This window comes from Ochotona curzoniae, unplaced genomic scaffold (genome assembly GCF_017591425.1).
Source record: "Ochotona curzoniae isolate NIBS_2020 unplaced genomic scaffold, NIBS_Ocur_1.0 contig_4558, whole genome shotgun sequence".
Taxonomy (NCBI): Eukaryota; Metazoa; Chordata; class Mammalia; order Lagomorpha; family Ochotonidae; genus Ochotona; species Ochotona curzoniae.
Window position 1 is genome coordinate 27,533 of NW_024466327.1, and position 27,880 is coordinate 55,412.

Genomic DNA, 27,880 nt, shown 5'->3' on the forward strand with positions numbered 1-27,880 from the left:
TAACCAAATAAGTGAAAAAACGTGAAGTGAAAACTTCAAATATGACTGCACTGAAAGAAAACATTGCATGTATTTATGCAGAAAAGACTGAATATCTATGTGCAAAACAATGATGTTACGCTGCTGTAGAATATTGTGATATAACAAAAAATGCATACTGGTTTGTCCCAGCTTCTTTACACACAGCTCCTTAAACTCTTGTAATCTACTAAGTAATAACATTTTGCATGCCAATGAGGTGATAGGGATGTCAATAATTGGAGATTAACGATAGGAGTTAATTGGCAAAGTAATTAATCATGTGATGAGAAAATTGAAACTATTGACCCCAAACTCTAGGGAGAATAGAAATCCTGAAGGTTGGGTTGATTGCTAATGGCGAATGATTCAATTGATCACACTATCATAATGAAGTTTCCTTCTTAAAACTCAGGGAGAGAGGGCTTGGGAGTGTTCCAGGTTGCCATACTTGTAAAGGTACATGAAAGATAAAACTACCTAAAGAGTGCCATTGCCTTCTTTCATACCTAGCCCTCTACAGCTCTTCCATATGATTGTTGCTGAGGTGCACCTGCTTCTGGAGGCCAGCTCCAGCTGAGTTCAGAGCTAGAGCAGGACATATGGAGTCAGCAAGGAAAAGAGACATGGACACACTCACTTAGTGCCCTCACATCAACAGCTCAAGAAGCTGTCCTTTTTATTTACTCAGACACATCACAAGCCTTTCCACAAACTTTTGATTGTTCTATTAACTTCATGACTAAGTAGGCATGCACAGATGCTTATTTTTTTTTTATTTCATGGTTCACCAGGTGCTCTTAAAGATAATTCTGTAAGATACTATGATAATTTTTTTTCAAAGCAAGCCATTATCTGTTCTTGGTAGCAGCCATTAGGTGACAGGCAGGACTCCAAGGCCAGGGCAAAAACTGCTACATCTTAATCAATAGTACATTCCTACTACATTTCTATTTCTACAATGTCAGAAGCCATGTACTAGAGCCACACTGAAGCCATTTTGAATATAGAACTATGGGACAGTGCAAAACCCCCGGTTGGCTAGATGCTTGGGAAAGAGGTTATGAAACTAATCACATGCTTAGCTTCAATTGTTTCTAGCAACTGTTTCAGAATGTGATTTATGCTGTACCTGCCGACATCCTGTTCCTGGTTGCCTACACTATTGTTGATATGGTGGTTACTATGGTTGATATGGTGTCTGCTCAAGAACAATCGGTCTTGAGACCATGGCTTGCATCCCAGTTTCTCCTTCTCTCCCTGAGCCTTAGTGACTGAAGAATATAAAAACCCTCAGTTGAAATCAATAAACTGACAGCTTGACCAGACATCCTGTCTTGCTGTCCATTCTTCGTGTCTCTTGTCCCTTCATTCTCTCCTAGGTTGGTTGCGACCCCCGTTGACTGTTCTGCTGGATGGGACACTACAACTTACCTATTTGTTAATGAGAGAAAATGTGTTAAAAGGAAAAACACTTCCATTTTTACAACTTATTACTTAACAATAAAAATATATCCTAAGGGGAAAAAAAAACATAAAGATCCAAAGCAAATGTTTCAAACATTAAATCCCTCTACAATTTAATTGTACTTAATTATACTTAATTGTACTCTTGAGTGCATTAATTCCCATAAATTGTTTTTTTTACCATTTAAAAAATTTTTTTTTTCAATCGACATAATTAGGGCAAAAAGGTTCAAGTGCTACAGCAGACAGGCAAGACAATTAGTTCTGTATTGTTTCCTTAATATATCTGATGTAAAAAGGGATTTTAAGGGAGAAGTCCCACCCAGTCTCCCATCCGCCCCTGTCCTGGATGTGGGGCGTGGTCGGAGAGTCTTGCACAAGTGGTTTTCATAGTTCAACAGTTCCGATTTGCTGCCACTCTCACCACTCCAAGCACAATGAGGTCATTGAAGAATCCACTGATTGACATAGTCCATCTTAGAGTCTCTGTTTGCCCAGTTTTTGACTGCCAACATATAGCTGAGGTGGTTGATTGACTTAATTCTGTCCTCTGTCTTTTCATAGTTAGGGTTCTGAGTCCGGAAGCTCGATTGTGGGGATCCCCAAAGAAACTTTGTCTGAGGTGTTCCCAGACCAGATTCTTATGTGTACTAGCAAGTACAGGGCCCGGCACAGTCCATCACCTTGATCAGCTGGTGGTTGCAACTGCTGGGTTGGTTCTGTTTCCATCCCTGTCTTCCAGTGGAACTAATGGGTGTTGCAGTCCAGCCTGGTTCTTCCAAGCACATACTCGGCCCTCACACAAACCAATGTGGGCTGCAGCCTAATCAGAGTGACCCACAATAACCCCCACCAGGCCCGCACCCTGCCCTGGTTTGCCAGTATGTGTGGCAGACTAGTCCAGTCTGTCCCACTTCCTCTTTTGCTGTTATACATATCAATGGGTATTAAAACGTTGTTCCATCTAATCAGGTCAAGTATCCAGCCTTCACGGATGCTGTTGTGTGTCTCTCAAGCCACCCCAGCTCCTGTCCTAGTTTTTGTGCCCTTCTTTGGCCGGTGGTAACCCAAGAGAGAGGAGCCCACTCCCAGGTCACTCCCACTCCTGGATTATGCACTCTCCAGGTAGTTCTGTGGTTTGACTTGACAGAATCAGCCCCCAGTGTCAGCTTCTGCCAGCTGATGCTGTGACTAAGCCAAAACAACCCTCACACAATCCAATTTTAGATTGGAGGGACATTTACCAGGCCTTGTCATGTGACTGGGAGCTCCTTGTGGCCCTGCCAGCAGGGGGAGCCATTCTCTTTGCACTTTTGTGTGCCCCAATGACGCAAAAGCTGGGAAACCTCAGCTCCCAGCATGCACTTTTCCAATGACAGACATCAGTCAGGTGTTTTCCTGCATTCTGAGAGCCATTTAGAAGATGCTTGTGGGAATTATATATAACCTGGAGATCCACTACTTATACCTGGAACTCAAAGTCGAAGGGAGCAGTTTGATAGGACAGAGCTCTTAAACTGTTAGGTCTGGGCCAACTCTAGTTAGTGTGAAAACTGGACTCAGTTGTTATCTTCAGAGAGTTGAAACACTGCTTGATGTCGAGAAAAATGTCCTAAACATCTTGTGTCCAATGTGAAGTAATGCAAGAATATAAAAGGAAAATCAATTTTTATAGTGTGTAAAAACAGATTAAATGTATCAACAAACTAAATATAAAAACTGCAGCTATGATACTGTTAGAAGAAAATATAGAGCTGAGTTTTCATGCCTTTAAGTTCAGCAATGGATACTTAGCTGTGACAGCAAAATAATGAGTAACGGGGGGGTTGGGGACAGATGAATCAAGCGTCATCAAAATTAGAAACTTCCCTCCAGCTGTAAGCAATGGCCTAGATTTCCTTTTACCTAGGCAACTGCTGACACTACTGGGAGAAAAGCAGCTGATGGCTGGCAGATATTCTGGACCTGGTTAATACCAAATTTGTGTTGAACTATACCAGTGTGCCAACATAGTTGTTTATTCTTTTTTCTTTTTCCTTTTTTCAGATAAACTGAGAAGGCAGAGAACTTCAGGCCAAGACATGTCACCCAGGCCCCCAGGTAGAGGGGAGGAGGGAGAGGAGGCTTGCAGATTGCCCAGGGAAGGGGGTAATGGACAGGTTGGAGTAGGAATGGCTGAGGGCATGTTTGACAAGGAACGAATGATTTCTGGAGTCTTCCACACCCTGGGCCACTGCACCCATATGTAGGCAAGACAGCTGAGGAGTGGTTCAGAGGTGGGAAACCAAAGGGCATGTCCAGATCAGGCCCAGGTACCTGTCCACATATAAGCCCTGGACTGGGCTAAATAGCACCACCTGCTGCCTGCTGGTGCTCACAAAATCTGGAGTTGGGAGGCATGCCTGGCTGGGTTAGGCCACAGTACCCACCATGACTGTTGAAGCAGGGGGTAGGCCATGTCAGGCTGGCCTGCAGCACCCACCAGAACATGAGTGACCTGGATCTGGGGGCAGATTCTGTAGGGGAATTGTTGAGTCGCCTCTGTGGGACTGCAGCAATTTACATTGAAAGCCAGGGAAAGTGAAGGATTGAGCCAAATGGATTATAGAACCCACCTGACAGGAAACCACCTGTCTTAGCACTCACAGGAAAGTATGCGAATGAAGACAAGGATCTCCTTTAGGCTGGGCTGGGTTGCAACACCCAGCAGAAAGAACTGTGGGTAGACCATGCCAGGCTGGGTCAAAGCATCCACCAGCAGGCACAAGACCTGGCACTGGGAATAGGCCTAGTACGGGAATTCTGGGAACTACCTATTGGGCTGCAACTCCCACTGGTAAGGGTAAGAGCCAGGACTATGGGTGGACTAGGCTGCACAAGGCTGCAGCACCCATTAGCTGCATCTGGAGTTAAAACTCAGCTAGGCTCCAGCACCCATGGGTTCTTACAAGAGTGAGAATTGGTGTAGGACAGGTCAGGCTAAACTGCCAGATCTGAGGTTGGACCAGGCTGGGACAAGCTGTAGCATCCTTTGGTGAAAGCCAGAATGGGTGCAGGCCAGTTGGGTTAGGCCATAGTATCTACCAGTGAGTGCAAGGATTGGGGGCCAGTCACTTCACCCTGGACAGCAGCATTCGACAGTAGCACTTGACAGTGCAAGTGGGATCCAGGGCTAGGAGTAGGCTGGTGGAAACTTGGGAAACTCCCGTGCTAGGAACAGCTCCTAATGGTGAGTGTAACAGCCAGGGCTGGGAACAGGCTAGACCAGGCTGGACTACAGCACCCACTGGCACATGCATACATCTGGGGGTAGGCCACGCAAGGTGAGTTCACAGCACACACTGGCATGAGAGCTAAAACAGGGTGCAGCTCAGGCAGGTTGGACTGCAACACCTGCCAGTTCACATGAGGGCTGGGATTGGGCCAGGCTTGGCTAGGCTGCTACACCTTCAGGCAAGAGCTATGACTAGGAACAGGCTGTACTAAGCTATGCTGTAGCACCTGCTAGTGAATACTAAGATTGGGAATGGGCCATCTCAGTCTAAGCTACAGCAGCTGCTGGCATATGCAGCACCCAGGGCTGGGAGTGGGCCTGGTAGGGAAACTTCAGGGACTCCCTTGCTGGTGAGCATGAGAGATGACACTGAGGGTATGCTGACCTGAGGGAGGGCCAGGCTGAGCTGGGTTACTACACTGCTACATGCACAAGAGTTAGGCCACAGCACCAGCTTGCAAGTGCCAGGACTGGATGCATGTCTTGTCAGGCTGGACCACAGCACCCCCTGGCACACAAGTTCCATGTCTGGGAACATGCCTGAGAGGGGAACTGTGAGCACTCTCCTGCTAGGCTGTACCTATCGCTATTGGGCACAAGAACCAGGACAGGAGGCACCCTGGGCTGGACAAGGCATACATCTATCAGCATACATGAGGGCTGGGACTGAAGGCAGGGAGGACTGAACCCAGCTGCAGCTCCTGTAGGTCTACACCAGAGCCAGACAATGTTGGCTGGGTTGGGTTGGGCTAGGTCACAACAGAGACTGGCACATGCAAGAATCGGAACTATGGGCAGGTCTGGTAGGGGTTATTGGGAGTCGCCCTGACTAGGCCACAGCACCTGCTTGTATGTGAGGACCCAGTTTGTGGTGGGCTCTCCTGGCTGGGGCACAGCACCTGTTCATGTGAGATATGTGGCTGAGGTGGAACTGACCAAACTGCACCAACTGGTGTGTGCATTGGTTGTTGCAGGTGACAGACCACACCTGATCCTGCGCTGGCTGGTGAACATAAAGGTCAAGTCTGAGGTCATCCCAGGTGAGGTGTCTTGGAGAATTCTCTGACCGAATTGCTAAAATCAGACCCTGACCACAGGGAAAATCACAGGATGTGTGGTCCAATCCTGGAGTGCATGTATCGGGACTGGGCCTCATCAGTTGATGCCTGTGCAGCGGATGACATGTCCAGATGCACATGGAGTACAGGACAGCCAGCTCATCTGAGCCAGGAGGGGATGTCAAATACCTCGTCAGAGGATGGATGAACAATTCTCCTGGCCAAGCTTCGCAGTACATTCCTGAGTCTGAAGATGGCTTTTCTGCCAGGATTCTCTCAAGAAGGTACATCGGGGCATCACAGTAGTTCCACTCTCATATACACATACCCCAGAAAAACAAAAATAAGTGATCAAATGTCTGTATGTGAATGTTCGTAGAGCACTAGGCACTACAGCCAAAAGTTGGAGAGTGTACAAATGTTCATCAACTGATAACAAAACACAGTATATGTACTATATATGCACATATAACATCTTTAAAAAGCAATAAAGTACAGTGTGAATGAACCTTGAAACTAGCGTGCAAATGAAAAATACCAGAAATAAAATGTCACATATTGTATAGTTTAATTTATAGGAAATACCCAAAATAATTAAATTCATAGAGATAACAAAGAACATAATATTTTCCAGGGACTGCATAAGAAATAATTAGGGAGTAATTGCTAAGAAATATCAAATTTTCTTTTTGGGTAGTGAAATGGTTTACATGACACCAAATTATACTTTAGAATGTTTAAATTGTGTGAACTTCACCTCAACAAGAAAAAGTTAAGGAAAATAACTTTAGGCCAGTGAAGCATGATTTTAATTTCTGTTATTCTAGCTATCCTACAACACAGTACTACTTGCATCGTATCAAGAATCATCTATATTGATATCATTTCAAAATTTATTTCATTATCCCTCTAATAGTTTATTTCATCCAGCTCTCCAAATTAGCCAAGACTAGATTTTTCCAACCTCCTTCCCTTTTTGTTAAATAATCATCTTGGGAGTCAGAATTGGAGAGTGAGAGGTAGAGACCGATCTTGCACCTGCTGGCACATTCTCTGGATTGGCACAACTGCTGGCCCAGAGCCAGGCCAAACCTGGGAGCCAGGAGCTCCTTCTAGGGCTGCCACAAAGAAGTCAAGAGCATCAGGGGCACAGTCACTTGGACCTTCCTCAACTGCTTTTCCCAAGTCAGTACAGAGGAGCTGAAATTGAAGTGGAACTGCTAGGACAGGAATCGGTGCCCATAAGGCATACTGACATCACAGCCAATACTTCATCCACCATGCCCCAATGCTAGCCCACTCTCACCTCTTTTTAAGTCCAAAATATTTCCTGAAAAAAAAATTCAGTACAATAAAATTCACTTCAGATAAGGACAGATGGAGATGTTCAACTATTTCCTATATGTTCTTACACATGAAGCAAGTATTTGAATTTGCTAGCTCAGGGCTACATTGTTGCGTACTATGTATTTTCATATCAAATCGGCTGTTTTCTACAGGACAAACGGAAGCGACATAAGATCAGTTACAACAAGATGTTACATCATCTGATGCATGTGCAAAGTGCTAACAGAACTTGAGAGAGCAGGAATGGTTCTCTGCTTTCTAATTTAAGGTCAAGTGATTAAGGCAAAAATATTGAATTGAAAAACCTTTTCTTCCGAAGCTTTAACAGAACTCTCACAGTGACTCTACTGTTTTTCGAGACTTCTTTATTTTCATTGAAAAGAAAGATTTGCAGAGAGAAGGAGAGACCAAGAGAAGGAGTTTCCATTCCATTGGTTCACTCTCTAAATGCCCGCAACAGCTGGAACACAGCTCTAAACCAAAGCCAAGAGCCAGGAACTTCTTCTGGGTCTCCCACACGGATGCAGGATCCCAAGACACGAAGCCATTCTCCACTGCTTTCCCAGGCCACATGCAGGGAAAAGGATGGGAAGTAGAGCAGCTGGGACACAAATGAGCACCCATAAGGGATCCTGGTGCTTCAAAGGGGAGGATTAGCCAATTGAGCCATGCTGACCCTGATTCTTCATCACACTGCAATGTTTATCTTTGTCTTCCACCAATTTCATGCTGTTAGGCATAACAAAGGGAGTATGCCTACATACACTGTGTTCCTGTATAATTGTAAATATTTCATATATTTCTCTCAGGAACATAAGTTATACAATATAACTGAAACAAAGGATCCTGCAACCCTGCAGATCAGAATCTGTATAAACAAATTGCCTGCTCCCATGCTCATATACTATAGTTTATTCAAAGCGAAACAAGACTGATAGTGTGGTCTTAGGATTATGTCATTTATTCACACCATTCAAAATCATACCATGCGCATTATAGCTATCAATAAAACTTAATTTTATAACATACTTAAAATAGTATTATATACACTTATTTCTGTGTATATGTTTATGTATAGATGTTTCTCTCTCTCTCTCTGTAATGACAGGTAAAATTAGGACTATCTAATTGGTTAGCTTGCCACATCTATTTGAGTTCCAAATTGACATAAACAGACATTTGTATGAGGCTTGGACCAAGGCTTGTTTAAGAAGTCACTCCTCTTGCCTTATGAAATTGTCTGTCGCAGTTGTTCTGAGTGATACTGAAACAATGAGCAGAAATCTGCCCTTTCTTATGTTCTTTCCAGGGAGGAATCTTAATACAGCAACTGAGAAGCAGAAGGACAGAACAGAGGGTTCCTCTGTTCAATTTGCTGCACAGGATAAGAGATGGCACAACACATTCCAACACTGTAAGACAAGTTTATTTTGTTCTAGAGTATTTTAAGAGCCATAAAGTCACTGTTAACACCAAAACATAAATATCATTTCCATAATTTAAAATATAAGCAACGCACACAGGCAATAAGAAATGATATACAAAATCCTGATGATAGCAGCTGCCACATAAAATATTCCATAGACGGGTATCTTCAGTTGTAATGATCAGTAAAACGAAAACACTTGGCTTCGGACATATTGTACAGGTGGTTCTGTAACTGTCTAGAACGTCTTGCCTCCAGGCGGAGCTGTTGCGCTCTCTCTTTGACTGCCTGCTGCTCTGCTCTTTTTTCTATCCGTTTCCTTCTTAGCCATCTGTAGAGAGAGGCATGATCAGATTAAGTGGTATCAACCTTTACACACTTCCTGTGCTACTTTCATTTTTAGGTTTTTCTACAGACAATTAAAGGTAACTGACAATATTTCTCACATGCAAACACTGGCACAGCATACATGACAAAAGTATTAATTGAGAAATGTCAGGCTTACACAAGACAGCACAGCTGCATTTAGGATCAAATATTGAAGTTAAGTTTATTGTATGGTAAAGCTGCCAATTTGACTTTTTTTTTCAGTAACGGAGATAGTATTTTACATGTGCTATAAGTACTATCTTCTTGAAGAAATATACTTTTCTAAATAGACAACTTATTTTACAGATTCCAAATAACTTATTCTTTGAATCGAGTTGTAACTTAAAACAATAGTTACTCATGCTTCTTGACTGGAGTGCTAAACCTTTGACTACAGGAAGATCACTAAAAATGTTATTTCAAAAATTTGCAAAAGTATCTTTAAAAATTGCAAAAAGTATCTTAAAAAACAGCAGCTTTACTCTTCTTAGTAGAGAAATTATAGATGTCTTGCTTTTCAGTTCATGCAATAGTTCTTCCTTAAAATGAAAAAATATCCCTAAAACCTGAAGTTAGCAAAAGAAGAATCCATCATCTACAAATTTAAGACTATAAGGTCTTCTTATTTAAAATAATACAAAAATTACTATATATATATATATTTGATGTACACACACACATAAATATAAGGATTTCTTTATAAATACATAACTGCCATAGAATAGTCCAGATTTTAGAAACATCAGAATGTTATATAGTTCTGAATTAGTTATTAGTTTAAGTGAAATAACTAAGTCATTTGTAGGTCAGCGAAAGATAAAGATGCATATGGGCTGCACATTCTATTGACATACGAATGAAATGATTCAAATTGCCACATAAATTATATTTTAAAATTACAAATACACCTACAGATACACAGAACCTATGCACCCAGGTGCTAGCAGTCATGGTGTCTAAAGGATGAAAATATGAGCTCAAGCTCTTTGATTTCCGTAATACACATTTGCTGTTTCTGCTATAATAAAAGGTTTTATTTTAAGAGAGAAAAGAGATCAAAAAAGGTGGAAGAGAAAGAGGAATTACAGCTGAGGGACTTCCATTGATAAGTCCACGACATATATATGTATTTAGGGAACCAACACCAAAGTGGTTGGAGGGGAGAACAAGAGTGAGAGATGTGGGTCTGACAGCAGAATTTGTGGGGGCAATATGGGCTCACCCCTGTGGAACCACAATCTCTGATGGCTCACCCAAGAACTGTGGATGGGGTTAGGCCTTGCTGGGGATTAATGGGGTGCTCCAGCTGGGCTGGGGTTCCCACTGGTGAGAACAAGAGCAGGCATGGTTGTACATAGTTAGAGACCATATAGGCGTCGTGTGCACTGGGACGGTGGAGCGACAGATTGAGCTTGACTCCAACCCCCATTGGTACTTATGAGAGTCAGGTTGGGTGTAGAACAGGCCAGACTAGGTCTAGATTCCCGCTGAACTACGTGAAAGCTGTGTCTGGGCGCGGACCAGGTAGCACTGGGCTGCAACACCCAACATCAAGAACCAGAATGGGTGTGGCCAGTTGAACGAGGCCACTGTTCTTGCAGGTCAGGAAGTGGACAAAGGCAACCTGGGCCAACGGCCCACTGGCGTGTGCAAGAACGCCCCTGGGAGGAGACTCCATGGAGGAGCTTGAGAAACTCCTTCAGTGGGATGCAGACCCTGCAGATGAGCACAAGCAGTAAGGCAAGGAGCAGCCCAGATCATGTCAGGTTACAGTACCTGCCGACATACTTGTAGGTCAGATCTGGGAACAGACTAGTCTGAACCAGCACATAACATCCACTGGCAAATCTGAGAACCAAGACAGGGGGATTGAGGAGCCAGATCAGGCCACAACACCAGCCAGTTCACAATAGAACTGGGACAGCAACCAGGCTTGGCTGAAATAGACTGCATCACCCACCAACAGGAGCTGGAACAGGGGGCAGGCTAGACTAGACTAGGTCAGGCTGTGTAATAAGACTGTGAATGCTAAGGTGAGGTGAGTTGTCCGTCTGGGCCCAGCAGGGGCTGGGTATGTGAGTCCCAAGGACGGGGGATATGACAGGGCTCAGGTAGCTTGACCCAGGTCATAAGGCCCACCTTTGAGGCAGGGGATGGTTTCCTGAGCCCCAGGGACAAGGGAACCAGTGGGGTGTGGGTTGTTTGGCCGAGATCCTGAGGCCTGCCTTCTAGGTGGGTGTTGGTTTTGTGAACTGAACCCCAGGAGTGGGGGACCTGGCGGGGCATGGATATCATGGCTCAGGTCCTTCAAAGCCCGCCTACTAGGTGGATGCCGGGTTCGTGAGCCCCAGGGGTGGGCGATCCAGCAGGGCTCAGGTCACCTGGCCTGGGTCCTGGAGCCTACCTGCAAGATGGGGACTGGGTTTATGAGCCCCAGAGGTGGGAGATTCAGTGGGGTTTGGGTCTCCTGTCCCAGGCTCTGTGGCCCACCCACTAGGTAGATGTCGGGTTCATGAGCCCCAGGGTGGGAAATCCAGTGATGTTTGGGACACCAGGTACAGGTACTAGGACTTGCCTGCAAGAACATGCCCTACTTAATGAAAAAGGTGGAGCAGTGAATACAGGTCCATTGTAAAAGCAGAATATGGCAGCACATTTGGTCATGTAGCAGAAGAACAGAACTGGACAACTACCCAAACAAACGATGACAGCAAAAAAATCTCGGTGAATGGAGCCAATGGGCATGGGAAGGGTGACATCATCCTCAGATCGGTGAAATCGGCAGCATTTCAGAACTATCCAAACCACTTGGACAGAACCCTCGGAACATGCACACATTGAGGCTCTGAGTTGACATAAGGTGGCAATTCCTCATCCCTGGGCACTGGGACGTGCAGGAAGTCATGAGTGGTTTACCCCTTTGTCTCTCCCCTTCCCCCAGAAACTACAAGAAGAAATAGCAAATTTGGAAGCAATGAAGTCACCCAATTTTCCCTAAACCTCGATCCTTCCCACCCTGATAAACCCTGTAATCATTATTTTAAAAAAATTTCCTTCCCCATCCAATCTACCATTTTTTACAGAAAAAAGAATAAAAAAACATGTATTGGTAAATTGAACCCTTAATTCACTTTTTCTGAGAGCTATGAAGGAAAAGTCATAATGAATCTTTGTTCTATTATTGTAAGAAATAAGCAACTAAACAAAGAAAATGGTAAGATGTCATAGGTTGGCACATGAATATCATAAGAAATACTTTCAGCACTGAAGAGTAAATAAAAGGAAAATAGTATATATGTGTTTACTGTAAAGTTTAGGAATTATACATTTTTGAAAAGCATATATTATAAGTTGAACAATATGTTCTGTAACAGAAAAAGAAATATTTAGAATATTTTTCCAGCCTTTATTGATCATAAGACTTTGCAAAAGGACTACATGGAAAGGTTTTACAATTTTTCTGCTTCCACTTACTGTTTAAAGGCCTTCTCCCGGCCTTCTGTTCCTTTAAGAAAGAATAAGCATTCCTCTTGCTTTCTCAGTTCTTCTGTCTTTCTTTCTTTCAACTGCTCTTCATGTTTTTTTTTAAGCCATAATCGAAAGGCTTGCTGTGGATCTCTATTTTCCTGCTAATTAGAAAAACAGATTTTGCTTAACTTAGACAAAACAAAACTACCTCGAAAAGCCCTCAGAGAGGTCTATTATATCCAACAGAATATATTTCCGGTGCATTAATTTTTTTCCTAATACCAACTTATCTAAACTCCTAGTATTTAAACCAAATGCACCACCCTGAATCAACAACAGAGATTATTTACCCTTCCGTGAACACCAAGCTCACTGGCATCTAGATCCTTTCAAAAACTAGGCTGGGCCCAGCGGCGTGGCCTAGCGGCTAAAGTCCTTGCCTTGAATGCATCCGGGATCCCATATGGGTGCCGGTTCTAATCCCAGCAGCTCCACTTCCCATCCAGCTCCCTGCTTGTGGCCTGGGAAAGCAGTCGAGGATGGCCCAAAGCTTCGGAACCCTGAACCCGTGTGGAATACCCAAAAGAAGTTCCTGGTTCCTGGCTCTGGATCGGCATAGCATTGGCCGTTGCACTCACTTGGGGAGCGAATCATCGGACAGAAGATCTTCCTCTCTGTCTCTCCTCCTCTCTGTATATCTGACTTTGTAATAAAAATAAAATAATTCTTTAAATAATAATAATAATAATGTTAGTAAGTAAGAAAGTCTAGAAGCAATGATTTTTACACTTCTGTTTCTTTTTTTTTTTTTAGATTTATTTTTTTATTACAAAGTCAGATATACAGAGAGGAGGAGAGACAGAGAGGAAGTGGAGCTGCTGGGATTAGAACCGGCGACCATATGGGATCCTGGCGCATTCAAAGCGAGAACCTTAGCCACTAAGCCACACCGCCGGGCCTGATTTTCACACTTTTCAAAGTGCAGCCACTTTTCAAACAAAATAACTTTGCTTGGAAGATCCAAGGTGGCTGAAGAAGAAGTCAAACTGACTTCAGTCACAGACAGACTGTAGAAAAACAAAACAAAAAACAAACAAACAAAAAATGCACCACATTTCCAGAGAACTGATTGAGAGGAATTTGGAGTGGAAAACAGACATAACAAAACAGACTGTGAGGGTGGTGGGAACAGACACCAGGCAGCCAGCCACCGGCCACTCCACATCAGCAACTCCTGCACAGCTGGCGCCTGGCTGGGAAACACCGTCTTCCCCAGCAACCTGAGACGCAGCTTTGACTGAGGGAGAATTGGCATTGGGTCCAGCCTGGCTACCAACAGCTAGGGGGCTGGGAGGGAAGAATAACTACATTACTTCATGGAGACCATGCTGATTTACTCCCCTTATGGCCCCCACCAATGGGACAGGCTCCTTTTGCTAAGGTGGAGTTGTTGTCATCTCTCTCTGCTGACCTGAGAAACAGTGGACCCTGTTTCTCAGACTGAAGAAAGGCAAGCCATAGGTAGTATGCATGGGATTGAGATTTTTGTCATAATTCCAGAAGGAGATCCATGAAATAATTTGTAAACAATTGTCCCAGTACTTGTATTACTTATACTTTATCTTTAAAATTCTAACTTTGTATTTAAGTGTTTTAGGGCCAGGCGTGGTGACCTAGCAGCTAAAGTCCTTATCTTGAATGAACCAGAATTCCATAGGGCACTGGTTCTAATCCCAGTGGCCCTGCTTCCCATCCAGCTCCCTGCTTGTAGCCTAGGAAAGCAGTCAAGGCCAGCCCAAAGCCTTGGGACTCTGTACCCACATGGGAGACCCAGAAGAGGCTCCTGGCTCCTGGCTTCAGATCGACACAGCTCCAGCCATTGCAGTCACTTAGGGAGTGAATCAGTGGCCGGAAGATCTTCCTCTGTCTCTCCTTTTTATAACTTTGCAATAAAAATAAATAAATCTTTCTAAAGAGAAAGATTTTTTATTAATTTGAAAAGTAGAGTTACAGAGGTAGTAGCAACAGGAAAGAGAAAGATCTTCCATCTGCTGCTTCACTGCCCAATGGCTGGGGATTGTGCTCCGCTGAAACCCCGAGCTGGGAGTTTCTTCCAGGGGGCCCTGTGGGTGGCCAAGCAGCGGAATCATTCTCTTGCTTTCCCACAAACATCAGCAGAGAGCTAGATCAGAGTAGGGCAGCCAGGACTCAAATTGGTTCACCTTATTAATTTGCTACTCCATACCACAGGTCTTTTTGACACATTTTGAGTGGGCTTTGTGTACATATAAGGATCAAATTTAATTCTTCTGCATGTTGTTATTCACTTCTCCCAACATCATTTTTTGAAGATTTATTTTTTTATTATTTTTTCATTGGAAAGGCGGATATACAGAGAGGAGAGACAGAGAGGAAGATCTTCCGTCCGATGATTCACTCCCCAAGTGAGCGCAACGGGCCGATACTATGCCGATCCGAAGCCAGGAGCCTCTTCCTGGTCTCCCACATGGGTGCAGGGTCCCAAAGCTTTGGGCTGTCCTCGACTGCTTTCCCGGGCCACAGGCAGGGAGCTGGAAGGGAAGCGGGGCTGCCGGGATTAGAACCGGCGCCCATATGGGATCCCGGGCGTGCAAGGCGAGGACCTTTAACCACTTGCGCCACCGCGCCGGGCCCCCAACATCATTTTTTGAAGAAATGGTCCTCATCGTGTGTTCTGGGTAACTTTGGTAAGAACTGGCTGCAAATGCATGGATTTATCTCCGAGCTCTTTATGCTATATTTTAAAAAATACAATTGTTATGCCAATTATTGTTTTAAATATGTGCAAAGTGGACAATTTTATGTATTTCACAGCACAAATTCAGGAGCACAGCAATATTCCTCACCCTACTATCCCTCCTGCCAGCATTCCCCACATTTGTCATTCTCTTTTTTTCCCCCCTAACTTTTTTTTTCAAGATTTATTTTATTTTTATTGGAAAGGCGGATATATAGAGAGGAGAGACAGAGAGGAAGATCTTCCATCCGATGATTCACTCCCCAGGCGGCCACAACGGCTGGAACTGAGCCAATCCGAAGCCAGGAGGTGTAGGGTCCCAAAGCTTTGGGCCGTCCTCGACTGCTTTCCCGGGCCACAGGCAGGGAGCTGGATGGGAAGCGGTGCTGCCGGGATTAGAACCAGCGCCCATATGGGATCCCGGGTGCATTCAAGGCGAGGACCTTAACCACTGCGCCACCGTGCCAGGTCCTTTTTCCCCCTAGCTTTTACAGTAGGATGCTTTTGTTTCACTTTATACTCACAGGCTTAACACTCCAGGATGTAAAGATATGCATAGGAAATAAGAAAAAGAAGACATCTACTATTCCTCGGGAGTTAAACAAAGGCTGTACACAATAATCAAACCCCAGAATGTCAATCTTGCTCATAAAGACTTAAGAGCATCTGTCAGAAGCTACTTAACTGCCAAGCCTATCTTCAAGATTTTAGCTACTATTATGGAGCACAGCCACAAAGATTTTCAATAGCAGGAAACTTCTCATAAAGGTAACAGCCATCATGACCTTGGACACAACAAAAAAGCGAATAGGACTTGGTTATTTCATCATGATCTCTCAGTCATCAAGACGGGTACTACTACCTTAAGACAACTGGACAAGTTCATGTTAGGAGAAACGAAGGCGAGAAAGACGGGGAGGAATTCTGGATATGCTCTGAAGGAAGAATCAACACGATTTCTGTGTTGCAAAGAAAAACGAATACCGAGGCAAAAGACAAAAGAAAACAGAAATGTAGTTAATCTATCAAAAAGCTAGTTTATACAATGCATAAAGAGTCCCTGTTTATTGACACAGGGATGATTATTTCTATGGAAATATTTAAACAGTGTCAGTCTCACTCGTAACAAATCTATAATCAGACAACGTTTCCTACCGACCAAACTGGTAAAGAAACAAAATCATTTGAAAGGACACTCCTTAATGAGGGTGCAGATGCAGGAATGCTCACACACTGCTGATAGCATTAAAGGACACATCTACAGAAAACAATTTAGCAATCTCCATCGAAACCTTAAAAAGAAATATCAGGCAATCCTTTTTCTCCTCAAATATATCCTTTATTTAAATTAATACATATTTAAGTATAATTACTGTTGTATTTTTGTGAGAACAAAAATTAGAAAAGCTGTAATGTTAATAAATGGGGGAATGATTAAGTGAATTGTGATGTGTCAATGCAATGGAACACTAAAAGGTCTGTCTATATCCCAACATTAAATTATCTGTAAGTTACATTTGTAACTTACTGGGCTAGGTGCAGTGGCCTAGTAGCTAAAACCCTCACTGTGAACGCACCAGAATCCCATATGGGTGCTGATTCTAATCCCGGCAGCACCACTTCCCATCCAGCTCCCTGCTTATGAAAGCAGTCGGAGACAGCCCAAAGTCTTGAGACCTTGCACCCATGTGGGAGACCTGGAAGAAGCTCCTGGCTCCTGGCTTTGGATCAGTGCAGTTCAAGCTGTTGCGGTCATTGGAGAATGAATCATTGAATGGAAGATCTTCCTCTCAACCTCTCCTCCTCTCTATATATCTGACTTTGCAATAAAAATAGATAAATCTTAAAAAAAAAAACCAGAAGTACCTACTACTATGTGCAGAATAATTTTATGCCCAAATATTTTATGTAAATATATAATTAACATATGGGTGTGTGTGAGTGAGAGTGTGTGTGTGTGTGTGTGTGTGTGTGTGTGTGTGTGTAGTACTCTTGAAAAACACCAAAAAAACCTAAAAGCACTGCTCACCACTGAAAAAGAGGAATTTGCCTGCTGGGGAACTATGAAAGATTTTTTTTTCTCTTGTACTCTTGGACTTTTGAACTTACACATTTGTATTGTTTATCTAAAATACTCTATATTTTTTAAATATTCCTTGCAAAGATTACATTTTTTTTTTAATTCAAAACATCAAGAAGGCAGCAGATGCTTGCCACAGTGTTTAAGCCCTCACTTCAGGATGCCCGAGTCACACACAGCAATGTCTACTTTATGTTCTGACCCCTTTTTCTGTCGTATCAGTGAATAAAGATTAAATGGTATCCATTTTTTAAACGTAAAGTAAACCACAGCAGAATTTAGAAGTCTATCATCAGAGTTACTATAACAGAAAATAACAAGTGTGAAAGTCAAAGATGAAAGAAATCAAAATAGAAATTAGAAGCAAACATTTTAAAGCAGAATATAATTAAATATTAATAACAAAAAATAACTACAAATCAATTAAATTTGGGGGTTATAACAAAAATAGAAAATAAAAACCTTTGAATTGGGAACTTCTGTATGTAGTCTTAAGGTATTAATGGATATCAACCTTTTCCTTCTGCCATAATCAGGTGTACAACCAGATAAAATATGCATAGCATTTGTGATTGCTAAGAAAAAAACATGCTGTAAGCCCCTGGCTCTGTACGTGGTAGAACTTTCCTAACCACAGTGTAGGCAGAGGGAGCTGTAACGTAACAATAGTTTTACTGGGCTCACGAAACAGAGAGGGGTTTGGAGATGTTGGGATAGCTGGGATAGTTAGAAAAGAAGTCACCAAAACGGAATTTATAAATCTTTAGAGGCTTTATTTGGTCTTGGCAAGAAGTGGCTTGAGCATGTTTAGAAGGAGGCACTTCAGCAAAGAGCAGCTGCTGTAGACAGTGAAGGGAGAGAGGCTGCAGGGTTCCAGGGCGTGAGAGCTGAGGCTCAACCGCCGTGAGGATACCTCATCAACCCTAAACGGGAGAAGGGCTGGGAGTAAGGTCAACCTGCAAATGTGGCTTGATTAATTAAGAAACAGTGGAGTACGGAGCATTAAGAAAAGAACGGTCTAAATGTAATGGCCTGAAAAAATGCCCATGATCAGGTATCTGAAGAGGAAACTCACAGTAAACATAAACAATACATACAAGAATCTGCACCACATTTTGCAAACATGATTATCAGTGAAGATTAGCCTTCAAGAGCTGAGGAATAAATTTTCTATCTTTATCTTACATATATATTTTTTAAGTAATAAGGTTACAGAGTAGCATTTTACCTAATTTTTTTAAATTAAATAATGTATTATTTTTAATTTTCTAGCTTTTACATAAGACATTCATACACCTAATCTTAAGTGACCAGTTGACAGGTTTTGTGACTGGGGGGGGGCAAAGCGGGAGTGGGAGTGGTTATCTGTATGTACATCTTTGAAGATCAAAGTTAATGACCTTAAAAAATGAATTAGTGGGCAGTGTGGCCTAGCGGCTAAGGTCCTCACCTTGAATGCGCCAGAATCCCATATGGGCGCCCATTCTTATTCAGCTCCCTGCCTGTGACCCAGTAAAGCAGCAGAGGACGGACCAAGACCCTGAAGCCATGTGGGAGACCTGGAGGAAGTTCCCGGTTCCTGGCTCCGCATCGGCATAGCACTGGCCTTTGCGCTCACTTGGGGAGTGAATCATCGGACGGAAGATCTTCCTCTCCTTCTGTCTGTATATTTGACTTTGTAATAAAAATAAATAGGGCCCAGTGCAGTGGCCAAGTGGCTAAAGTCCTCGCCTTGAACACACCAGAATCCCATATAGGCGCTGGTTCTAATCCCGGCAGCTCTACTTCCCATCCAGCTCCCTGCTTGTGGCCTGCATGTTAAATCTTTTACAGAGATAGTTTCAGGACACTTTATTATTTCTGCAGGTTTTGACTCATATTCAAATTCTCTCTTGTAAATATGTCAAGTCACACCTGAATAAAGTTATTTTCCATAGAAAACTTTTACTTACTCTACTGTTCATGTCTTCAATTTGTTTTGCTCGTTCAATTCTTCTTGTTTCTAGAACCTGCTCTCTTTTCTTTTGCAACCAGGCTTTAAATACCACATCATTCTCTTTTTTCCTTTCTTTCTCTTCTTCTATTTTCCGTTGTTCTTCCTAGTGGAAAGAATATGGAAAGCCTCAATGAAAGAATAACAAGCATATGATTTGCATGAATGATCAGAACGGCCATATTTCCAAGCCCTAACATATTATTCACATATAAAGAGTTAACTTACTGGGGCCAGCACAGTGGCATAAACCTGCAAGCAACAGCATCCCATACGGGTGCCAGTTCATATCCTAGCTGCTGCACTTCTGATCCAACTCCCTGCTTACGGCCTAGGAAAGCAGCAAAGGATGGCCAAAGGCATTGGGCCGCTGTGCCCACAGAGGAGGCCAAGAAGAAGCTCGCGGCTCCCAACTTTGGATCAGCTCAGCTCTTACTACTGTGGCTAGCTAAGGAGTGAATCAGAGAATGGAAAACGTCTGTCTCTCCTTGTCTCTCTGTAAAAATGTGTCACTCAGATTAAAAAATAAATAAATTTTCAAAAATCATTAACTTATTAAAGATTAAATTTTACATCTATTTACACATTAACTTACTGCAGCTCAAATCACATTAGCCAAGATAAGAAACAAACCCAGATGACAATCAACTAATAACTAAATAAAGAAAATGTGTTATTCATTCACTCTATAGATTACTAATCATCTCTAAAAAATACATGCATGGTAGCGTAGTGGCTAAAGTCCTGGAGTCCTGGCCTTACACATGCTGGAATCCCATATGGGCATCAGTTCTAATCCCACCAGCCCTGCTTCCCATCCAGCTCCCTGCTTGTTGCCTGGGAAAGCAGTGGAGGATGGCTCAAAGACTTGGGACCCTGCACCCGTGTGGGAGACCCGGAAGAATCCTCAATTCGGCTCAGTTCTGGCCGTTGCAGCTGCTTGGGGAGAGAATCAACAGATGGAAGAGTTTTCCTCTCTTCCTCTCCTCCTCTGTATATCTAACTTCCCAATAAAAAAAGTTTACAATTTCATTTTTCATCTTTTTCTGCTAATATGAATTATTAATTTAAATGTCAAACATTTCCCTGGTAATCTCCCACTTAAAATGGAAAATAACATTTCTCAATGGGTGTCAGAAACTGAGATTCCGATTCCAACTTTGCTACTACCAAGCTGAGTAACTTGGGTAAAGTTAGTATAGTTTTCCTAACTGCAAAACGATTCCCAAGGCTTCTTCTAATTTTAAGATGTTATCAACCTATGATTTTTTTTGTTAAGGTTTGGCATTTATGGTTAAACATTCTGTTTGGTTCATCTTAACACCACCAGAGATCTGATCAAATGAGGAACTGAGATACTAAAATATAAATAAGATAAAACTCATTTAACTATCAGTAATTTTCATTCATAAAAGAAGGTTTGTTTTAAAACCAAAAATTATTAAGAATGGAAATTTGGGATTTCATGTTGTGTTTTGGAGATATTTAGCATATTAGGCTCAATTCTAAGACTAAACTCCTTTAAATCAAGGAGTCACAGGCATTGAAGACACATGAAGTGAACACACACAAGAGTTAAGAGAATTGTAGTGTACTTGTCACCTCCACATCCTAACAACCCTGTATTTTCATTTTTCCACCTGACATTTGACGTTCACCTGCTGTTGGGATTACTGTCAGCAGTCACATGCTTAATCTGAGTCTTACCTTTAAAATGAAAACAGCAGAGGAAGTCATCACTGAGATGTCCCCTGGTTCTCTGTCATTCTACCAAGTGATGCTTACACAAAGGGCCAGCACAATTACAGTGTTTATTCCATAAACAAGCATTCTTTAAGATTTAATCTAACAATAAAAACAAAATGTAACCAAACTAAAACCTCCACTACTTGTACAATCGTTCTTAATTCTAATTGCATCTGCAAGACATGGAACCAACTTGCTCTCAATTATAAATGCCCACTTAGGTCCTTACCTCCTTCTTTAGCCTTTCTCTCTTTTGTTCCTGCTGTTTTTGCAGTTCTTTCTGTCGGGGGGAGAGACAGTATGTTGAGGTCACTGGAGATGCATTTGCAGACTGTGTCCTCTGATTAGATCGCCAACTTCCTTTGCTGCGGTCTGAGCAGGCGACAGAGCCTGGACGAGCGCTGGGGTTGGGTGGTGGCTGAGGGATGTATGCCAGCCCCTCTCCTGTTGACGCGTGAGTGGCAGCAGGAATGAGCAATGCTGACTCTTCTTTTTTGACACTACTGACAGAAGAGTCACAGGACCTGAGTGACAACTGCTGAGGTTCTTTTTCTGTATTATTAGCATTATTAATAGGGGGCAAAAATCCCTGACTCTCAATGTCTTGTAAATTGAGAAGTTCAAATTTTCCATCTCTCTCTACCAGTATCTTCCCATCCTTATTTTCTTCACAGCTTCCATCAGTAACTGACATGAGCACATTTTCATGTCCAAGTTCACCGGAAATACATAATTGTGACAGCTTTCCATACATATTACTTTCATTGTCAAAATAATTTTTGTAAGTGTCAACTTCTTCCAATGGGGGAACTTCCAGGTCAACTAATTTGTCTTTGAATTTCAGTTTTCTCTCCCTTTTATCATTCACAGGTTGACTCTGTAAAATCTTGTTAGCCTGTATGATTTTCTCCATTATATATCTCCTTACTTCCTCATCCTCATCTTCCTCCAGCTCTTTCTGGCCTTCCAGTTTGGATTCCTGGAAGGAGTTTTCACTGTCTGTATCTGAGATTGCATCTAAGGGTTGAATACTTGGTACGGAAATGAAGTCATTGCTTCTTAGTGAAACTTCATCCTTCACACAGCTGTCATAATCAGAAACCTGGCTGGTGTGTTCTGCTTCTGTTTCATTCTCTTTTGATTCTTGGATAACCTTTTCTTCCTTCTCACAAGCCATCTAGAAAAAATGACGTCCTGTTTGTCAACAAAACTGAGACTCTTGATTCATTTGTATGTGGACAATGCAGAGTGAATTTTTCTAGTCTTGGATTTAACTTAAAATGTTAAGTGCTTCTTGCTCATAAATATCTCAAGCAAACTGTAACTAAATTTGAATTTGGCAAAGCTAAATACTTCTTATGTTAATACATAATTTTCATTGTATGTTAATACATGTTAGTAAGCATTGTTCAATGTTAATATTTCATGTTAATAAACAAAAGCAATGTTAATACATAAATGTAATAGTAAATATCAAATATGACTACCAATAGGACAATATTCTTTTAATATTCCTCCTTATGTTTCTTCATTTATATTTCTAGAAAAAAAAATCCTCCTTATAATACATGTATTCTTTAAAAAAGAACCTACCAGAATCATTTCAAGGTGATCAAGTACTAACCATCTGAGGCTCCATCTACCTTTTCAAACTTCTACAGCTTTTGTGATCTGCAAGACTAACAGCCAAACTGCAGGTTAATTTTTACCCGTAGGTTAGATTACCTTCCTCCATTGTATTCAGAAATTTCCATAATCCACACTACTGCCCTCAGGTAACTTGACCCTCTTCTTTCAAAAGGGATCTCATTCCAGATAAACCCACTCTGTATAACAAAACCCTACTCTAAGGAAAGCTATCTTTTAACTCTTTCCCTCTACAAAGTCATTTTCCCTTTAGACACCTTATCCTCCAATTTGTAATTTTTCCCTCTTTCTCAGACTACTCAGTTCTGTGAAAGCTACCACATTATGCTCTCTCCAACTCCTTACAATCACTTTCCTTTCAATTGAGTTCTGATTTCCTAACCTACAAAAGATGGTAGATATTAAATAAGCAAACAAACCCAACCCATGAAAATTACTGGCAAATAACTAATTAAAACCTCAGAATTGCAATTGTTCCTTTCTAGCCTAGTTGGATTAACAGATTGATTCTTTCTTTTTTTTTACGATTTATTATTTATTTTTATTACAAAGGCAGATATACAGAGCGGAGGAGAGACTGAGAGGAAGATCTTCCATCCAAGGAATCACTCCCCAAGTAAGCGCAAGCAGCGGATACTGTGTCAATCATGAGCCAGGAGCCAGGAACTTCCTCCAGGTCTCCCACATGTGTGCAGGATCCCAAAGCATTGGGCCATCCTGGACTGCTTTCCCAGGCCACAAGCAGGGAGCTGGATGGGAAGTGGAGCTGCCGGGATTAGAACCAGTGCCTATATGGGATTCTGGTGCATTCAAGGCAAGGACTTTAGCCGCTTGGCCACGCCGCAGGGCCCTCATATTGATTCTTACAGCACTTTGTCATTCACCTCTTTTCTTTTTAAAGTACACTTTTTAATAAATAAATCTTTCCCTGACCTTCTTCTCTGACCCCCAGCACCATCACACCTTTTTACCACCAGTATTAAAGAAAAAAATTACTGAAATCCTCCACTGGAGTCTATACAAATTCAACAGAAGACTGCTCACTTTCTGAGGCACCCTCAGAACAGACCGCCTCTGATATCTGGTAGGTGATGATCAATATTTGTTAAGTGACTAAGAGAAAAAACAACAAATCATCGTTCATGTGTTTTAAATTCTGTCTTGTTATGCTTTGGATTTCACATCCTTGTAGTTGTAACACTTTGGTTCAGCCTTACCACTCCAGATTATCTCTGCCTCCACTAACATGGATGGTTCTGCTCAGATGGCATTAAACTCCTGTTGAAAAGCCACCTCAGACAAAATTTCACTTTCGTCTCCTTTTTAAAATAGCATCCACTCCATTGTCTCCTCCACTGCATAACAAAGCAAGATGTAACAAAAGGAAGTTTGTGATGTAAAGTTTCCTCACTTTCCTTTCCTTATCTCTCTTAAACTGGGCTTCTGCCAGGTGACTCTTCTGATCACTGTCCCTAATGATCTAGTCATATCCCAATCCTGGTCCTTTTTCTTCACTACTTTCCCATTTATCGGTATCAACATCATACACACACATATGTACACCTGTACGTTATACACAGATACCAACACACGAAAAGAGAAAGAAACTACAAAGATCCAAGGACTGGCTCATTGTCCTGTATTTGCCATCTACATCTCTGATAAACGGTACATGATCATATTTAATAAATCCACAGTTTCCTGGAAATTCTGATATCCTACCTTTGGCCTGTTACTTTTTTTCTCTGTTCTCATTTCCCCTAAGCAGCTAATTCAATCTTACATAGAAAGTATCATGCTATGATTTAAGTTCACAAAAACTAAGAATTCATTATTTCTTTCTGCCTTTAACAAATTATTTCTTGGCTTCTTTATATTGTTTAAATTATGACTTCATGATTATCAATTTAGCTTTAATAAGTGATAATTTAATAACCAGCTTTCTCACTTACTGGCCCTAAGCCTCAGGGTACACATTTAAACTCATTATACCTCCGGGCTTTCATTTAAAAAGAGGTGTATAATTGTACTTGTCTGAATTGTCCAAATGCACTTGAACATTTAAAAAATTGTGTGACACTCAGATGAGATATTATAGGTAAAAGTCTTCAAAAATTGCAAAGCACTTTGTTAAGGTAATCTATTACGAATGCTGTTGGCAATATATGTACCTCTATAATGCTGGCATCACTTTTTTCCTTTTCATTAATTAACCATTCCAGGTCCTTTTCAAAGTCATCTTCATAGTCTCCACTTTCTTTTGATTCAGAATCTGTATTTTCATTCATTTTCTGTTTCTTAAAGCGTAATGCTATAAAAATTTAAAAGGTAAGTATACGTTAAGTCTACTTCATAAGCGGATATAGAGGCTAATTTAAGCAAGAAACAGCAACAAAAAGAATGTAATGTTAAAAATAAGTAGACATCTGTACATACCCTGAAAGAAGGGTGTGCAATGGCAGGATAGTTCCATAGGTGGACATCTCTGACCGTCTCATTCCTTCCCACGCCCCTCCCCCATCAATTACCAGAAACCTAATCTAAATGACTCAACTGCTTATCTCAACAATTCACATTTTCCTGAGATTCAAACAAAAATGATTGTATCAATCCTTATTCCCAGTTTCACAATCCTCCTAGTCATTTGCATGGCATACTTATAACGTATGATTTGAGAAGCGTTCAGGAAGTACCACCTCCTTCTCAATTACATTAAATGTTGACTTCCACAGAAATCAATTTTGATCAACCCTGAATAAAATAGTTTTTTTTACTTTTTTTTTTTTAAAAGACCTGGCTAAGTGCTGGAACACAGGAATTTTGAAGAGAGCTGGAAGCTGCAATGACTACTTACCATCATTTATAAAAGAACTAGGCTGGGGCTGGTGGTGGTATGCAGCTAGCTAAGCCATCACTCAACCATTTCCTATATTGGAGCACTGATCTGAGTGTCAGAGGTTTCATTTCCAATCCAGCTTCCTGTTCATGTGCCTGGGTGCCCCGAAGACGGCCCAGGCCCCTGGCACTCCTGTGGGAGACCCAAATGGAGTTCCAGTCTCCTGGTTTTAGCCTGGCCCAAAACCTTGTCATTAAGGCCACTGTCTCTTCCTGTCTATCACCCTGACTTATATATATAACTAAATTTTATATATATATAAATATATACAACTAAATTTTTAAAAAATAATGTAACAACTCAATTAGAGTTATCTTTAACTCAAGGTCAGTTCCCAACCTGAAAAATCTTTATCATGTGACTGTATGTGTGTGAACATATAAAAGCTATAAACATAAATGTAAAAAACACAATTTTGACAAACATTTGTTAAATACCTACTATATTCATTCAAATATATGTAAATAACATTTCTGCAATGATTTCTGAAATAAACTGATGCCCTTGGGTATTTGCAGGCTATGAGAGAAGACAAAGCTAAATAAAAACCAGAAATAAAAAAGTAGATAAAATGTATATATATCAAGGACTTTAGAAGGAATAGAACATTAACTCAATATAATAATTAAATATTCATGTAATTATTAAATGGACAGTTATTTCTAAAGTATCAATTGGACTATAAATAACTCTAGATATTGATTTCTAATGCAAAATGAAATTTCAAACAATTCAAAAGTAAGACCTCAATAATTTCTAAATCAGAGTTTGAGGGCAGTAACAAGTTGAAATGACCTGTTGAAGCCAAGTCAACCCTTGGCTTCACTGGTTTACCACTGCCTACTCAGGACACAGGCCAAAAACTCATTGTATTCCAAAACAATTACAGAAACAGCACTATTGTTCACAGTTTAAAAAAAAACAAAACCTGGGGTTATTAGATTCATTTTCAGACCAGGAATCTAAAATTTAGGATTTTAAGATGTTTAAATTATGTAATTGTTGGAAGAACACTTTGTTGGAAAACTCAGGGCTTTCTCTTTGTAACAGACATAGCTCTGAACTGGTGAATGAATGGTAAGTCTTTACAAAGAGCTCTACCCATGGGAGAACTTAAGTTTAAAACTCAAACATGGAATCAACACAAGAAAAATGATTATAGGCTAAACACACTGTTACCAATCCATGACAATATGTCATAACTTAGGAAGCCACAGTTGAAGCAACTGAGAGGCAAAGGAAGTTTCAATACATTTTAAGTATAATTCTTTTCCTGTAACCTAAGAAAGAACACCTCACGACTACTCCGTAAATAAACATAAATCATAAACTCTTGTTACCAAGTCACTAATCCCATTTCAAATGCGTCACTGGATCTCCAACACCTGCAGCTGGTTTAATCTTCATCCCCGACTCCTGTCCATACGGTACGCAGTCAGCCCACTGGAGCAAAAATATTTCACACAGACCAAATTACCTACTCTTTATTTCCTACTTCATTACTTCTTTGCACATTTAAATTGTAAAAGTTATCATCAGCAAAAACCCACGCTAAGCTAGATCCACCTGCCTAATGGAACCGTAGCAACAGAAATTAATTCTTTCCTCCCGGCTGTCTGGTAAATCCCTCGTGGATATGCAACCACAGATCTTTCATTGTGGATCTAAGTCAAGCGCACATCATGTTGCCAACTTGCTGCAGAATTCAGAACACTCTGAAAACAATTTACCCTAATTCATTGGCTCTATTCTTGTCTCACACCCTTACAACCACAGACTTGTTTAAAATTTAAGAATTGTCTACCAAAAATAAAGTCATCATTTTAATTTAACCCACCGGTGCATAATAACCACAGACCGTTCTAGCGTATTCTCAATGTTGTACTCTGTGCAGACTGAGATCCTATGATGATATTTTTTTTTCAGTTACAACTTGCTACAACGGAAGAAGACAGATAATATTTTTACAAACACTGGGTCATCACTTGAATTATTCAGACTCCCAAGCCATCACCAACTAGACGGAAAGCCGTAATAGCCTCCTCACGGAAACATTTCAAGAGTGACTTTTACTCCTGGAGACGAAATTATGATCTCCCCGTTGGGGAACTGCGAGAGTGTAAAGCATGTTACAGAAAACGCAGTGGCTGAGCTCTCTCACAAGTTGCCTTCACCGCGAGGCTCCGGGAGCAGGCGCCTCCCAGCTCCTCCACCCGCCAGCTTCCCGCACGGCGTGCCCTCTACCCGCTCTCCCCCGTGTGCATCTCCGCACTTCCTTCCCTGTCTCCCTCCGAACGCCCTCCTGCCTGTGTCAG

At 41.6% G+C, this 27,880-nt stretch overlaps 1 protein-coding gene across 1 annotated transcript; it reads right to left on the reverse strand.

Annotated features, from left to right (window-relative positions):
- Nucleotides 1-8,101: 8,101 nt before the first annotated feature.
- CCDC181 (coiled-coil domain containing 181) lies at nt 8,102-27,746 on the reverse strand. Its single transcript, XM_040986794.1, has 6 exons — nt 27,403-27,746; nt 24,841-24,980; nt 21,252-22,199; nt 19,236-19,382; nt 12,434-12,588; nt 8,102-8,921 (listed from the first exon to the last, which is right to left on the reverse strand). Exons 2-6 carry the CDS (start codon nt 24,955-24,957, stop codon nt 8,759-8,761), a joined length of 1,530 nt encoding a protein of 509 aa, XP_040842728.1. The 5' UTR covers nt 24,958-24,980; nt 27,403-27,746; the 3' UTR covers nt 8,102-8,758.
- Between the last annotated feature and the right edge of the window lie 134 nt (nt 27,747-27,880).

Bases quoted from the DNA above. Each gene is read 5' to 3' on its own strand.
- CCDC181 (XM_040986794.1), bottom strand. From the start codon at position 24,957: ATGAATGAAAATACAGATTCTGAATCAAAAGAAAGTGGAGACTATGAA. The intron at 19,383-21,251 runs GTAAGGACCTAA...TCTTTCCACTAG, and splicing joins GAGAAAGGCTAAAGAAGGAG to GAAGAACAACGGAAAATAGA. The intron at 8,922-12,433 runs GTAAGTGGAAGC...CTCTCTCTACAG, and splicing joins CGGGAGAAGGCCTTTAAACA to ATGGCTAAGAAGGAAACGGA.